General features: G+C 41.9%; 3 protein-coding genes across 3 annotated transcripts; 1 reads left to right on the top strand and 2 right to left on the bottom strand.

Annotated features, from left to right (window-relative positions):
• Positions 1 to 135: 135 nt before the first annotated feature.
• Positions 136 to 4,554, bottom strand: ccdc25 (coiled-coil domain containing 25). Its single transcript, XM_061704292.1, has 9 exons — positions 4,372 to 4,554; positions 4,244 to 4,291; positions 4,131 to 4,170; positions 3,898 to 3,949; positions 3,702 to 3,777; positions 3,112 to 3,215; positions 2,804 to 3,006; positions 1,645 to 1,690; positions 136 to 1,560 (listed from the first exon to the last, which is right to left on the bottom strand). Exons 1-9 carry the CDS (start codon positions 4,394 to 4,396, stop codon positions 1,531 to 1,533), a joined length of 624 nt encoding a protein of 207 aa, XP_061560276.1. The 5' UTR covers positions 4,397 to 4,554; the 3' UTR covers positions 136 to 1,530.
• Positions 4,555 to 5,083: 529 nt separating this feature from the next.
• LOC133417084 (N-acetyltransferase ESCO2-like) lies at positions 5,084 to 10,526 on the top strand. The gene is given in 16 exon segments (XM_061704574.1): positions 5,084 to 5,184; positions 5,940 to 6,002; positions 6,080 to 6,207; positions 6,290 to 6,471; positions 6,473 to 6,555; positions 6,904 to 7,138; positions 7,208 to 7,311; positions 7,517 to 7,622; positions 7,700 to 7,781; positions 8,070 to 8,112; positions 8,621 to 8,723; positions 8,796 to 8,927; positions 9,034 to 9,123; positions 9,387 to 9,530; positions 9,794 to 9,978; positions 10,188 to 10,526. Coding segments are annotated over 15 exon segments (1,797 nt in total). The 5' UTR covers positions 5,084 to 5,184; positions 5,940 to 5,955; the 3' UTR covers positions 10,321 to 10,526.
• Positions 10,527 to 10,696: 170 nt separating this feature from the next.
• pbk (PDZ binding kinase) lies at positions 10,697 to 14,775 on the bottom strand. The gene is made up of 7 exons (XM_061704506.1): positions 14,533 to 14,775; positions 13,440 to 13,580; positions 13,229 to 13,368; positions 12,657 to 12,826; positions 12,187 to 12,316; positions 11,930 to 12,118; positions 10,697 to 11,097 (listed from the first exon to the last, which is right to left on the bottom strand). Exons 2-7 carry the CDS (start codon positions 13,577 to 13,579, stop codon positions 10,895 to 10,897), a joined length of 972 nt encoding a protein of 323 aa, XP_061560490.1. The 5' UTR covers position 13,580; positions 14,533 to 14,775; the 3' UTR covers positions 10,697 to 10,894.
• Positions 14,776 to 15,178: the final 403 nt, after the last annotated feature.

The raw sequence follows: 15,178 nt of genomic DNA, 5'->3' as shown, positions 1-15,178 counted from the left end.
TAACGGCAATTGTAACGTTACCATAGTTCAGTCTTCATTCCAGTAAGAAGAAATACACAACATAAATCCACAGAAAATTGATTTACGTGTAACTTCACAATAATGTACAAACACGTGATATTGTACTTTATGGCGATCGTAACCTACACTAAAAGGAAGTATTAAGAGGCATAATTACGTTTGTACTTCTAACGACTGTTTTTGGGCTTGTGTGACTCACATTAATTATTGTCGTCAACAGCTATAATAATGCTGAGTGTGTCACTGACTGTGCGAATGGTTGTCAGTGCTCTGCGACTGACTGGCGAGCAGGAGAAGGTGTAGAAACCTTTCGCCCACGATCCTGTACAGGTTAAGCGGTATAGAAATTGAATGGAATATGATGCTCATTGTGTTTAAATTTCCCCTCACACAAAGGCAAGACTGTGTATGTATCAGACATTTAACAGAAAGTGTATTAGATGAGATGTCTTTGATCATATGAACAAGTATTCTGATGTATTTTCTCAACTAAAATGCTGTGAAAATGCATAAAATAGATTTTAAACAGACACATGAAAATATCATCGATATACAGACAGACCCTTTCCAAAAAAGTGGATCATCATGGAAAAATGTATTTCCATAATCCCATTCAAAATGTTAAACATTCTTAGGTTATAGATTCAGGGCCCACAATTTCAAGTATTTGTTTGTTTATTTTTACATAATTTGGGCTTCCAGCTCATAGAACCCCCAAAATCAGGAATTCAAAAATTTTTAATACTGTGACGAAATCAGCCCACATTTTGCACATATTCCAATAAACTGTGCATGTGCTTTGAGTTTATTTATTTTTGGGAAAAGAGTCTGTATTGTCAAATAAAATAGCCCTGATTGTAAACTCTTGACATGCAACGACGACCACAACAAAAAAAAAAGTGCAACCAATCAGTCAGAGCTGAACATCAATTCAAAATCGGTCCTCGGCTTGTCCCATTGAGCTGAAAAAGTAGATATGATGCCCCTTCTGAGCTGCGTGCCTACAGCAACGCTAAGCTAGGCGGGTCAAAGACGTCAGCGCGGCAAGAAAACCACAAGACCAAGGACACCGGTACATTGTGCCCCATACGCTTTGTGTACAATGCCGTACAATCACAACACAACACATTTCACGTGTTAAAACTATGTTGGGGGCGGCGGGGGGCGTTTTCTTTTTTCCAAAATGTTACGGACTGACAGCACACGCTTTGGCGTTGACACAATAAAATAACAAAATAAACCTCGTGAAAATCGGTTGAGTAATAAGCAAGTTACGACTTCATTTCATTGTCCAATGCCTTTGATGGGAACGTCCCCAATATGGCCGCCACGTAGACACGTCGGCATATCGAGTCTTCACATCTATGTTTAACGGGCGTCCTCCATCCAGGGCGCGGCGGCCATGTTATCTTGGGGCAGGGTTGTCACTGCTCTGTTTGTCCCCCTTGTGTTGTTTTCTTCATCCCCCCTAACGTTTCGTTTCAATGCATGTCGTGACCAACGTCCTCCTCACATGAAGTCGTCGGAATCGTAGCCTTCCTGCCGAGATACGCGTTGTCAAATATTAGTGTCTCGTACGTGTGCGAGCGCGTTAGCGTGTAGCCTGTCAGCGTGCGCGCTCACCTCGTTGGTCTGCATGTTTTCGCTCTTCATCAGCGAAGTGTAGCACCTGGTCGAGAGAAATGACAACACGCAATAAGAAGTAAAGGTAACCCAATAGGGAACAATATTTATACAACAGGATGGGAAAAAATGAGCCATAATAGGGGACCTTGTGGGACACAGTGCACCATGCACATTATTCTGGACTGTCACCCCGCACTGGAATTATGACCTCTATTTTATTTGAGTATATTCTACTTTTTGGAAAAAAAAAAAAGACTTGCATAGATGCTGTGTTTAATATTTTTCTAGCTTTTAATATTATTAGCAATGAGGAAATATCTAATATAAGAGAAGATTATATAGATAGAAGATTTATTATATAATTTAATTTGTTAAACCATCTTATTGTGAACATTTTATTTTATTTGTATTTATTGAGGAAAATATTGTGAACATGTATTTAATGCATCTAAAGTTTGTGTTGAAAAGTATTTTTGAGAGTATTTAATTCATTTGTATTTGAAGTTTTATAGGAAATTATTCGACTGTTAAGTATTTTATTAAAATGTTAATGTATTTGAGACAATATTTTATTGTGTACATGAATTTCATTTATGTTCTAATGCTTGTATTTTATTTATTTAAAAAACGGTATTGTGAAAATAATTCAGTCATGACTGTTTTTGGTGTATAATGTTTGTTGTGAATATGCATTAGACTTTTTACATTAGCCTCTGTTAAAAAAATGTTTTAGTGTGAACATTTACTTGATTCATATTTTAATGTGTCAAAACAATTTACTGTGAACATTTTCCACTTGTTTTTTTTTTTAAATATGCATTTTACGTATTGAAATACAATATTGTGAAAATACATTTAGTCATGAATTAAATCCATTTGTTGAAAAAATACTTTTAGAACATGCACTTTTTTCAAATGTATTTCTACATTGCTGTATTTGGTAAAAAAATAAATAAAAATATGTATATATATATATATATATATATATATATATATATTTCACTGTGGAGATCTGTTTAAATTTCATGAGATGAAAAAAAAATTGTAAAAATGCATTTGATTCCTATTGTGATGTATTTGTTTGAGAAAATATGAATAATGACGGTTGAGTGCCTTGTTTTCTCCTCTTGTAAAGGGCGAAAGCATGCGGACTGACTTGAGCTCGTCCATCTCCTTCTTCTTCTTCTGCTCTTCCTTCTCGCGTCTCTTTTGCTCCTGCAAGTGTGCTTTCTTCTCGTTGCGCTCCTCTCGGTCCCTCGACTCCTTCTCGGCCGGCAGGTCGGGGTAGCGCTCCTCTTTGGTCTTCTCCAGCCGGTTCACGATCTCGTTGACTTTCTTCTCCACGGCCACCGTCTTCACCTGAAGCGACGAAACACACACACACACACAAACGCCAGCCGTCGACTACAAACTCGGAGGCCGTCAAACACCGAGGTGGCGACTGAGGACTCTCGATCCTCCGACCTCCTTCTGTCGATGGAAGCCGATCTGTCCCACGTCCATGTCCCCGGTCTTCTTCAGGTTGGCCCACGGTGTGTAAACCACACTGAGGTTGTTCATCTTACAGCCTGGCGACACATAAATCGACACTCACTGGACACTTCATTAGGAACACAACTGAATCCAATACAGTGGTGCTTTGACATACGAGTTTAATTTGTTCCATAGAAATGAATGAAAATGCCATTCATCCGTACTAGCCCCCCCCCCCCCAAAAAAAAAACAAGCGTTTTCTTTAATAATAAAAATGTAACCCTGTGAAATTGTAGTGACATCATTGGAAATCCCCCTCAAAGAAACAGTTTTTGCTTCAATACAATAGTAATTATGCCGCTCTTACGGGTGTGCACACTTTGGCCGCCTGGGGGCAGTATAACAGACAGGCAACGTCACAATTCCTCAGCAGTAATATAGTCGTTCTTTGCAGATGCTCAAGAATATATGTCCGTTTTACGTTATTTTATTGATTTAACCCCTATTTAAGGGAGCCACTCTTTGAGGAAATATTGTGAACATCTGTACGTAATATTTGTATATTTCTACGCTGTTCACACCTTGAATGCTGTTGTTTTTCACCAGTTGCGCACAGTCTATCAACACCTCCGGAGGAATATCGTTGATAGTCACACCCTAGAACAGACAAACAGCATTTGAGGAAATATGTAACGATTTAAAAAAAAATAAAAAATAAAAAAAAAGATACATTATAAATTAAATAATCATTGACCGCATACTTTAACCCATGTTTACCTTTGGCAAGCGGAGATAAACATGAGCCGAGGACAGTTTGTCCACGTGAAACCTGTCAGAAAAGCAAATATTAAAATGTCAAAAATTGAAATGTATTCAAGAAATGTCATTGAAAAAGGTTGAGCAAGAGGCACCTGTTTGTGTATTCTCACAACATTTGGTACACCTGCACAACCGAATAACATCAGAGTTTTGACAATATGTCGGATTATTTTGCTTGTGGTGGAACTCACCAGATGTCTTCGGGCCAGCCGTACTTGATGAGATCTTCGTCTAGGGTGGAACGTTAATTGATGACGTGAAAATTATAACAATAAAAGGACAACTATTGTGTGCGTAAGCTTACTTTCATACTTGTCTTTTCCCATGTAAATGGTGTAAGGAGGCTCCGCCACTGAGACGACAATAGACACCACAAACTGTGAGCACAAACACGGGAGCTAACCGGGCTAGTAAGACCTGATACCAACTCACCGGCACTTGTGAAGTAAAACACCATTTTGAAAAGATTCAAATTCGAAAAAAAAATAAAAAATGTAAAAAAGTGAGTAAATCACGAAATACGAACGTGAAACTGTACCCAGGCAACAACAAAAAACCGTTGGTTTAAAAAGTGGAACTATTTCCTGACTGACTTTGCTGTTGTCACTTCGCGCATGGAGCGGAAGGTTGACCTCGGAAGTTGTTGTCCGGGAAGGAAGGCCCCCGGAAGCAATAGTCTACGTTGCCCCAATAATTAAAATTGAGTGTGTGTAACAGGATTTTGTGTTTTCGCACACATTTTAAAGCTTACAGTTGTGATGTTTTGACGATTATAATCATTATCGCCGTTCTTATTTTTGTTTTCAAATAAATCACCTGACCAGTTTTATAAGTTCTCGCATTGGTCTAAAAAAAAAAAAAGCCCGGAAGACCCTAAGGATGCACTATTTTAAGTTCATCACAATAATTATTTATCGTAATATTACTCGAAATATTAGCGAGGTTTAGTGTGTTCTATTTCGTTTTTTTCACCTTTTAAAAGTGATAAATAATATATTTTAAAGCTAATGATGATTTTTGGCATTCTTAATATTTTATTTTTCCATATGAACGCCCGGTAGTGTTTTATTGTGGTACTTCCCGCGAAGTACCGCTTCCGTTTTAGTCTGGCGCGCGCCCTTCAAAACATATCGAGGAAGCGCGGGCAAGGAGAACCGGCCGCGTCCGGAATTTTCGACCTTATTTCAACTCATTTACGCCACTAAAAGTTGTCGTTTTTCATCTGCAACTTTAAAGGCGTTTTAGGTAAGATATCCCACTTTAATTTCGCCATTTGAGATTGCAGTGCTTTCGCAAACTATCTTACTTGGAAGCCTTTATTGATTTATTCGAAGTATTAACTTTAAAGTAGCAAAGGTGAGGGATAAACTTCTGAGGTTCAATTCAAGTCACTTTTTTTTGTGTGGGGGTGTTGGATGCTTTAAACGCTCTGCATGGGAGGCAGATGATGGATTTCATTTCATGGAATTATCCCGCCATGTCTAATCGTCGGCGAGCTTTGATATCGTGAACACGCTAGCATTTTTATGTTGTCACAGTATCTCATAAAAGTCTTCTCTCGCTTTCTTTTCGGGACTAAAATGAGGTTAAAACCTAACAAACAATCCCTCATCTGTTGTTTTGTTACATTTTTGAACGTTCTTACCCGGTCGTACCGAAGCCCCGTCCAAAATTTGACAATTACACGTGAAACGCTGCAAATGTCTTGAAAGTGTGTGTGTGTTTTATTTTAATTTTATTAAAAAAAAAATTTTTTTAACCTGACGTGTGCCAAGAATGTTTCTCTTAATGTTCACTTCGGCTGTATTTAACAATTTGATAAAGCCATTTAATCCCCCCACAGTTAGATATTGCATTGATCTTTGTCATCTTTAAGTTGTGCTTTTTCGCAACCTCGTTTTGACTCGCCGATTATGTAACCCTTGTCAATGACAGTGTGCTCCTATATGAGTGAAATGGTATCGTTGCTCTAAATGACCATAATAATTGTCCACATACAGGCAAAGGATTGATAAAATGATGCGCACGAGCACTCGAAAGAGAAAGCTGTCGTCTGTGGACGGGTGAGGCTTCTAACAGCATTTTGTGGACACACGCACACGGTTTGTATTGAATCTGATGCACGTGTTTCTCGTGGCAGTCATCCGGCCAAGAAGAGCGAGAGGGATGCGTCCCCCATCAAGAGGAGATCTCCCAGGAAGAAGCCGGACGGGTGTTTGGACAAAGAAAACAGTCCGTCGCCGAGGAACTCTCCTCGTAAAGCAGCGGGTAACAACCCGGTCAGAGGAAGGGAAAAGTTCAAGGTGGAATCTGCTATTTTAACAACTGTTCTGCCCGCGATTCTCCCTAGGTTTTCCGCTCGAGCCGGCAGTGGCGACGTGTTCCTTCTACGGGCCAAAGAAGAGCGTCTATCTCACGCCTCTGGAGAGGAAGGCAGTCAAGGAATCTCTTCCTTTCCCTCGGCCTCCTTCCCCTCCAGGCCAGGCCAAAAAAGCGCAGCGCAAAAACAAGAAGATGGCGAAAGGCAAGCAGGGCCAAGGGGGCAGCGGGCTCCAACATCAAAAGCTACGCCGCCACCGCCAAGACCATCAAGCTGTCCAAGATGAACTGGAGCAGGTTTGTGCAGGACGTGGAACACAAAAGACGCCGGTCTCGTTATTTGCTGCGGCAAATAAAACTGAACCGTAGAAGTGTAAAGAATAACTGACAATTAGAAATCTGGTCAATACGGTGACTTGTGATGTTTTAAATGTAAATATGAATCTCTTCTCTTCAATTGAAAGGTGTGCCACTTAATAAATCTCATTCACTGCCAGCCCTCCCAGTTAACATGGATATTTGACTTCTAAAGCCGTCAATGGCAGTGAATGTGTTTTAAGGGGCAGTGCAAATATTGGCCACATTTTCTGAACTGCATAATTTTCTTTTTTTTTTTTTTCCATATTTTTATCTTTTTTTCTAAAGCAATGCCCAGGACAAGGGGTCTGAACCCAAAAAGGCCATCACCATCACTTTCAGTAGCATGAAGAAGCCCAAAGCCAAGATATTTGTGGGCGCCGCCTTCTTCAGCACGGCCAAGAAGCCTTCTTCCATGTACAAGAAGGCCAAACGCCAAGTTGCCGGCAAAACGGACAAGTCCAAGAGTCACGGGGCGGCCGCCCAACCGAAGAGGAAGCAAAAGCAGAAACATCCCGGAGAGGTAACAACGGACGCAAAGTGAAGTTCCATTTTGAAACTGGACATGTTTTTGTTTTTGTGTGGTCTTCAGACCACCGTCCAGCCCGTGGAGAAGAAAGTAGAGCCGCCCAGGATGAAGTTTGACCCGGTGGAATTGTTCGACTGTGTGAACGAACTGCCAGTGAAGCAGCTGAGGTGATTTGAAAGCTAATGTACACTTGATTACGAGCACCAGGAAAGCCTCAAAAGCCTGAGCATGTTCATCACTGCTTACTGCTTTGATTCTTACTGTTATGGCTGCTACTGGTACATCTCCTTTTAAGGAGCTTAAACGTACTCTGAAATTCACCGAATTATGCCCCACCCCCAGTCGGCTACTCAACCATTTTTCTTCCCTCAGTTCCCCTAAAGCCCTGGTCGAGAAATACCGGCTCACAAAGGAGCTGAAAATCCTGCTGACGAGGACTCCGATTCGGACATCCAGAGGCTCGTCCTTAGATTCTCAGGTTGCTGAGCGTAGCATTAAATGAGTCTAAATTCAATTTAATGACATTTTTAACGCGGAACTACTTGTCTTGACCAGGATGACAGCTCCAAGCTAATTTTTGACCTCAGCGACGCAAGTCCCAGCAATGCTACCTCCTCCGAGTCCACACCGCCTCAAGGTAAGGGCAAAGAAATACGCATTACGGAGAAAAGTTCTGAGAATTAGTAATCACAGTTTGTTGTGAAAGAACACCTTTAGGATGCCCTAGAACTGCGATGGTGCGCCCCATCATGTAGAAAATCTTCCCTGAGGAGTGAAAGCTTATATGTCATTATAATATCCGCATTTTCTTCCTTTTAAAAAAAAAAAAAAAAAAATCTTCCATTTGGTGGAATAATCTAGTGTTCCAGTACCTTTGCTGTGCTGCATCCTGTCATAATTAACCAAAAATGTTTTCCCCTTCCAGTATCTACTGCTGTGTATCCCATTTTTGGATCCACTTCCAAAGGGTGAGACAAATTTCTTTTTTTTTTTTTTTTTTTTTGGACTGTCTATTCAGTGTGTCTTCTTCTTTGTTTTATGATAATCCAGCAATTTGCGTTGATAAGTGGTTAGCACATGTGCCCAAACCATGCACGTTAGCGTCACTGAAGACAAAATTCTCTTTCGGTGTGAGTGTGAAAGCTTTTATAGTGAAGTTATGGCGAAAAACATTAGCACCCCTCAGGTTCCAATGTTTTTTAGCCATGACTATTGTATTATATTTGTCTAAAAAAAAAAATCACATTATTTTGGCATTTAATTTGATTTCATGTCACAGTCAAGGGGGATTTGTTTTTATACAGTCATGGCTAAAAACATTGGTACCCCAGAGGTGTTTTTAGCCATGACTGTATATGTGCCCTGCTGTTGGCTGGCAAACAGTCCAGGTTGTACCACACCTCTCTCCCAATGTTGGCTATATAAAATGGATGACTGGATAATCCAACAATCTATCTCCGCTGTGTGACAATGAAGGCCCAAGAGCGCCCCCGCTGGTCCGACTCAGCCCTCGTCGTCCATCAAAGAGCGACCCGTCCGCAAGAGGAAGGAGAAGCACGACCGCGACCAGCTCATCATCGTACGTCGTCGTCTTACCGACCGTACCGCCGCCGTGTTGGCTTGACTTTTTGTTTGGCGCTTTCCCCACCAGGACGCCGGCCAGAAGCAGTTTGGCGCCGCCACCTGCGGGTCATGCGGGATGGTCTACAGCGCAGACAACCCGGAGGACAACTACCAGCACGAGCAGTTCCACCAGTGCCTCCTGGACTCCATCAAGTTTGTGGTAATCTTGACAGAGGAGGAGAACATTGAACATGGGAAAAAGACTTGTCAAGACTTCCTGTTTATTTATTTTTTTAATTATTATTATGATGATTATTTTTTTCCAGGGTTGGAAGAAGGAAAGGGTGGTGGCAGAGTTCTGGGACGGAAAGATCATCATGGTCATGCCGGATGATCCCAAGTATACCATCAAAAAGGTACTTTCCAACTCGGGACAGCCACCTCTCTTCGGTTGCCAATAACGGATTGTTGTATAAACTGAATTTGATTTGATCTGTAGCTCACATTAACCAGAATGTTGTTTAGTTGCATTTTGAAGTCGTTTAGGCAGAGGGCGCAATTAATTTCATCTCAACACACAGCAGTGTGGACTGCGTAGAGGCCATGATGCATATTGATACAGTGGAAATTCAGAATGTTTTGAAAATGGCAACAAACTTTATGCGATGTTGTTTTTCAGGCGGAGGAGGTGCGTCGCATCGCAGACGGCGAGTTGGGCTTTCAGCAGGTGACTCTGAGCAGACCCTCGCAGGTCAAGACCTACTTGTTCGTCAACACGGATCGGATGGTGGTGGGCTGCCTGGTCGCAGAATCCATACGACAGGTAAGCAATTAGAGCTCGGATCATTTTTTTCCCTTCCGACTTTATGGGAATACTTGGACGAGTTCCTTTTCTGCTCCCTTTCAAGTCAACTTTGAAATAATGTAAGAGTTAAGACTTTTTTTTTAGCCCACTGTGATCAAATGTAAGACCTTTTATGACTTCTCCCGTTAGATTTAAGACTTTTCGACCTTTTAAAGGCCACTAATGGCTGCGCGCTTGCATGAGTTTGATGTGGAAGAGCAACTTCCGCTTGTGTGCCGTAGGCCTTCAGAGTGCTGGAGCAGCCGGATCAGCACAAGGACATGACCAAGGACGACTTCATGGACCGGCAAAGGGCGTGGTGCTGCTCCACTGCGGCGGAGAAGGTGCTGTGCGGCGTCAGTCGCGTGTGGGTGTTCAGCCTGGCCCGCCGTCAGGGCGTCGCTCGCCGCATGCTGGACACCGTCAGGTAGGCGGCCGTTTTTGTGGCCTCGATCACGACCGGTGTTGCCAGTTAACGTTTAGGGGATGTTGCGTGATGATGTCATTGCTTAATTGCATATGACAAAGTCGTAGATTACACAGTATTTGCGAGGTGGTCTGAAAAAGTTGCTAAATCTAGCAACAAATGTGTTAAGATGGCATCCATGGTCACAACTACTTTTCCTATCATTCAAGGAGCACCTTTATGTACGGCAGTCACCTGACAAAGGAGGAAATCGCCTTCTCCGACCCGACGCCCGACGGCAAGCAGTTCGCCACGGCGTACTGCGGCACGCCCACGTTCCTCGTCTACAACTTCATCGGCTGAAGGGACTGAACGCGCAAGCAGTCGTTACACTGACTCTGAATGTCTCGGACTTTGGTTTTTACAGTCGAGTTTTTGAGCTCAGACCTGAGTGTTATATATTTGCTATAGTTTTATGCAGATGTTTATACAGAAATGACTTCACATTATGATTTGTTGGATTTTTTTTTTTTTTTTTAGCTTATCATTTTGAAGGCTAAAATGTGTTTTTGGGAGGATTTTGTTGTAAAAAGCTTTAATAAATGTTGCAGTTTAACCTGCTGAACTTTCATTTTGGACAAAATGACAACATGCAAAGCAAATTTATTAATATAGTGAATTTCATACACAATGTAACTCAATGTGCTTTACATCATTAAAAGCAGCTTAAAAACAACACTGGAGGAAAGGTCATTTAAAAGTGAGGAAAAAACGACTGCATACATACAAAATAGAATGAAGAATTTAATGAAGTGACAAGTACGTAAGCTATGCAGGCAAATGTATTTTAACAGCATACAGGGATAACAAACCAGCACAATGAAACATTTACAAGCGATGTCGTCGGGACGCTCAAATCTCAGAGGCTGCTCTTGTTTTAGTCAAGCGGGGCGTTGCCCTCCAGCGCCTGCACGATTTGCGCGGCCGAGGGTCTCCTCTCGGGGTCCTCCTCAGTGCATACGTAGAAGAGCTCCAGCATCCTCCTGTAGGACTCGCCCAGCGCCTCGGCGTCCAGGGGCGGCCGTGTGCCCAGGCGGGCGTAGTAGGCGTCCTCGTCGAAGCTCGCCTCTATCGACTCGTCTGAGAGGGGAATGATTAAGGAGTGGTGAAGCAGCATGTGGCTCATGGACCCTGGTTACTTCTGCACATCCGGTTCCAAGTCACTAAACAATATGCTTGCGATCGTGAGGCGGCTCAATGTTTATGAGTGTTATGACGACAAAAATATATAAGCTATATTTATTACTGCCATCTTAGACAAGGTGGAGGGAATTATAAACAGTACCACATAGGAGTCCGTGTTGGCACAAAACCTTCAAGCGTCTAGAAAGCCAATGTCAGGGAAAGCCTACTGGAATATCAGAACTCTATTTGCGGTTTATCAGGCACTTTAAATGGTGGAAAGTGTGTGCTGACTCTTAACATGGGTTTGAATCTGATTAATTCTGAGCACAGCCACACCCCTAGGCTAAAAGGGTGTGCACAATTATGCAAATACATTCTTTTATTTGTATTTTCCCCTTTCAAAAAAAATTACTCCTTTTTTTCAATTGAGTTGTACAAGTTATAGGTCATATTAATGGTGGAAAAAGTTAAATGATTTCTCGATCATTATTTTCCATCACAAATACCTGGCAATTGAACAGGGGTCTGTAGACTTTTTATATCCACTGATTATTTTTTGTATAATTAAATTTGTCATAAAATTAAATTTTCAAAAATATTTTTAAAAAGTATACAGTGGACTGCCGCATACTCGCGATTCGGACTAACACGGTAGCACCTGTGCTCTTGATACTAAACACTGAGACGCCTCGTGATGACCAACGTACAAATAATGCCAACGAGCCGCACGCTGCTTCCCCTCGTCGGCTTCTTTCATCTTCCCACATTGTCTCGCAAAGTATCTCACCTTCATCCTGCTCCTCCTCCTCCCCATCATGTTCCAGCAGATCCATGTGAGGCATGGCCAGGGTCATCATCTCCCACAGGGTCAACCCGTAGGCGAAGATGTCGGCCTTGTCTGTGATGTCGCCCGCCTCCAAGGCCTCTTTGGGGTTCCAGGGTTCCGTCCCGATGTACTCGGCCTCGGGGTCCGACACTGTCCGACACGAGTCTCTTTGTGTTATGTGTGAAAGCACACATTGTGTGCCCGAGGTGTCGCGCTACCTGTCATGTTCTCGTCCAGCTGGAGGGACACGCCCACGTCGCAGATCTTGATAGCGTCAAAGTTGCCCTTGACGACCACGTTACAAGACTTCATGTCACCGTGCAGCAGTTTTTTCTCGTTGTGAAGATACTGCACACCAGAACATGGTGTCACGTTGAATTGCTATCAGAAATTCTTTATAATACATACCTGTATATATGTAATTATCATTCATTTTAACTTACTTTTTTTTTTTTTTTACTTTTTTATTTAAAAATGCATTTTATGATTATTTTTTTAAAAGACTGCAGTGTGGCAGTTTGCAGCCACTTTGTAATGCACATTACTGCCACCTGCAGTACCGGAGTGGAACAGTAAGGAGTCAGCAGTGTTGGCAGAGGTCTGAAGTCCGTTTACAACAAACAAATAACACAATTTGTATTAATAAATAAACACTAGTCAACATGTTTTTTTTTGTTTTTTTTTTAACCTGCAGCCCACGGGCAACATGGAGCGCCACTTTTTCAACGTCGGCGGCGGGAAAGGCCTGCAGGCCGTCTTCTTTGCGCTTCTCGATGAGGTCGTTGAGTGACTGCTCCCCTCCGAACTCCATGGCCAGGCAGTCGGAGCCGTCTTTGGCCGTGGCCAACGCCCGGAACCCTGCAGGTTCACCGCACACGCATTCGGTTAGTCATCAGCACCGATTTTGTACGTGTACAAACTTCGATAGGACACTTACAATGAATGGTAGCAATATTAGCTGTGTTCAGGCTATTTGTTCGTTTGCTTCATTGTAAACTATTGTTTCAAATGTTGCTGTAAAATTAGTGCAATGTGCCAAATAATGACTTTAATTTAAAAAAAAAAAATGACTTTTGTAAAACTGTTCACAATTTCACTCCCGCCCTCCAAAAAAAACTTTCTTGTAACTGTTTCATGACACAGAATTTGATGTGAATTTTGAACGCTTACAACTTACCAAATATGGTAAACAGTAAATTTACCATACCATTTACCAAATATTGTTCCATGTGTGAAGGGTTTCTTTTTTATTTAACTCGCCAACAATGTTGGGATGGTGGATTCCCTTGAGGACCTTGGCCTCCTGCTCCAAACGCTTCTGGTAGACCTCGGCCTGTTTGCTGGCACATTTGCTGTTGATCTTCTTGATGGCCCAGGGCGACGCGTTGATCTTCCCCACTCTAGAATCAAACTGACGAGTTAGTGAGTGAGTCAGTTTAACGTTGTGACGGCATGAAAGGCCACTTCTCGCCTGTCCATCAGGTAGACGCTGACTCCCGTCCCGCAGCCGAGCTTCTTCATGAACGGCGAAGCGGGGATGTTGATGGGGGTTCCTCCTCCGCTTCCGACGCTCCTAATTCTGGACGTCTCGGGCGAGGTGAATTCGGCCATGCTGTCGAATACAAGCCACACGGATAATTAATTACCCTACCCAAAATTCAAAGTGCTCGAAAAACCTTTTGTGTGTCTGTTGGCATCAATGGTCACAATTACAATAGTTTAGATCCCACTGAAACTTTGTAGAAACATTGTCTACTACAGTTAGTGGCATAGTTGACATGACTTTTTCCCTTTATACCATAGTTGGTATGTAGTAATTTTACCATGGCTGGCATTTACTCCATTTTCTTCTTGCCTTTGCTGGTATGTAATTGTTATGAATAGCATATGTTGCTTCTAACATTACCATCATCCAACATTTAGGCGTCTCAGTCGATAATTTATGTCCTACTGTAACAAAAACATTTTGGGATTTGGAGTTGAACAGTCCCTTGTTTGCAGGATATTAAGTAAGCTCTGTGAGTGCTTATCTCCTTGTGTTCCATTGTAAAATGCCATTGCCTGAAATAAATGTTTAAGGGGAAGGGGGAATAAACGCCCCACAACACACCCTCATGAAATGTTTAACTCCCCTGGCATGTTTAATTTATTTTCTCGTTTGTCTTTTTCGTGTTGTTCTCTCAAGCTCCCATTATTATTATTATTATTATTATAACACACAAATGAGCATTGACATTGCAGTTAAATATGTGACGCAAGGCAAAATGAGACTTAGCTTGATGTCTTTGCGCTGTTAGATTTACTTCACTTGGCGGCGTTTGAAGACTCATTAAGTATTGATTACATTCCCCATGGATTGAAAAGAATAAATCAGAAATACACAAAAAAACGTAGCAAGACGTCATAACAGCTGATGCTAGCCATTAGCAATGAAGCTAACACTGCCTGGACGACGAGTCCAAACCCAAGTTAATACAGCGAACGTCAACGAGAAGTGGCGTTTTAGCATATCGTATTTCAAGAAGTTATATTTTTTTTCCAGTTAAAAAAAACCGTAACCTTACCTGTGTTTTCACAGTGGTTGAGAGGGGAAAATAATCGCGCCGAACTTTCAAAAATGTCGACAACGAATCGACAACCGTCGACGGAAGCCTTGAAATAACAAAACACGCGGATGTAGCTTAAGCAAAAACTTTGCGGAAATAGCCTTGCATAAATTATTCTTCACTGACTCATGTGTGATGTTTATTTCTATTCTTTACTCATCTCCCAAACACTTATGTGGGTCGTTGACAGTGTGTCGCATTCAGTTCAAACCGAAAAATTAATCCTCTTCTGACTCGCCGTAGTTGTAATACAAATTTGCTCCACCAGAGGTCAGTGACGTTGCGATAGACACATTAAAGCCAAATCACAACAAACACATTCTCAATCACAATTCAACTTGGAAAATCAGCCCTTTGCTTTGCATGCATTATTTCATAAACTCTGAAAAGGCTCATCAGTGCAAGCCATGCCAGTGTTTTTATGATGTTATTCTTCAGTCTAGTGTAGTTTTGTGAGTTTTTATGACTTGACAGTAATAACAATAGTTGGACGTGTTACTGTGTCTTAAGTGTTTGGGATGGTTTGTTCTCTTTGAGCTGTACTATCAGGACAACACTGTCATTAAGTCATCAATCACTGACCATCTTAACACAATAAGCACAC

This window comes from Phycodurus eques, chromosome 18 (assembly GCF_024500275.1).
Source record: "Phycodurus eques isolate BA_2022a chromosome 18, UOR_Pequ_1.1, whole genome shotgun sequence".
NCBI classification, from domain to species: Eukaryota; Metazoa; Chordata; class Actinopteri; order Syngnathiformes; family Syngnathidae; genus Phycodurus; species Phycodurus eques.
Note: the sequence above shows the minus strand (reverse complement) of the source record. Positions and strands in the feature narration are given on the sequence as shown.

Bases quoted from the DNA above. Each gene is read 5' to 3' on its own strand.
- ccdc25 (XM_061704292.1), bottom strand. From the start codon at position 4,396: ATGGTGTTTTACTTCACAAGTGCCG. The intron at 4,292-4,371 runs GTGAGTTGGTAT...TTGTCGTCTCAG, and splicing joins GTTTTACTTCACAAGTGCCG to TGGCGGAGCCTCCTTACACC. The intron at 3,007-3,111 runs GTCGGAGGATCG...TCGTCGCTTCAG, and splicing joins GCTTCCATCGACAGAAGGAG to GTGAAGACGGTGGCCGTGGA.
- pbk (XM_061704506.1), bottom strand. From the start codon at position 13,579: ATGGCCGAATTCACCTCGCCCGAGACGTCCAGAATTAGGAGCGTCGGA. The intron at 12,317-12,656 runs GTTAAAAAAAAA...TCTGGTGTGCAG, and splicing joins ATGTTGCCCGTGGGCTGCAG to TATCTTCACAACGAGAAAAA. The intron at 11,098-11,929 runs GTGAGATACTTT...TTCCCCTCTCAG, and splicing joins GGAGGAGGAGCAGGATGAAG to ACGAGTCGATAGAGGCGAGC.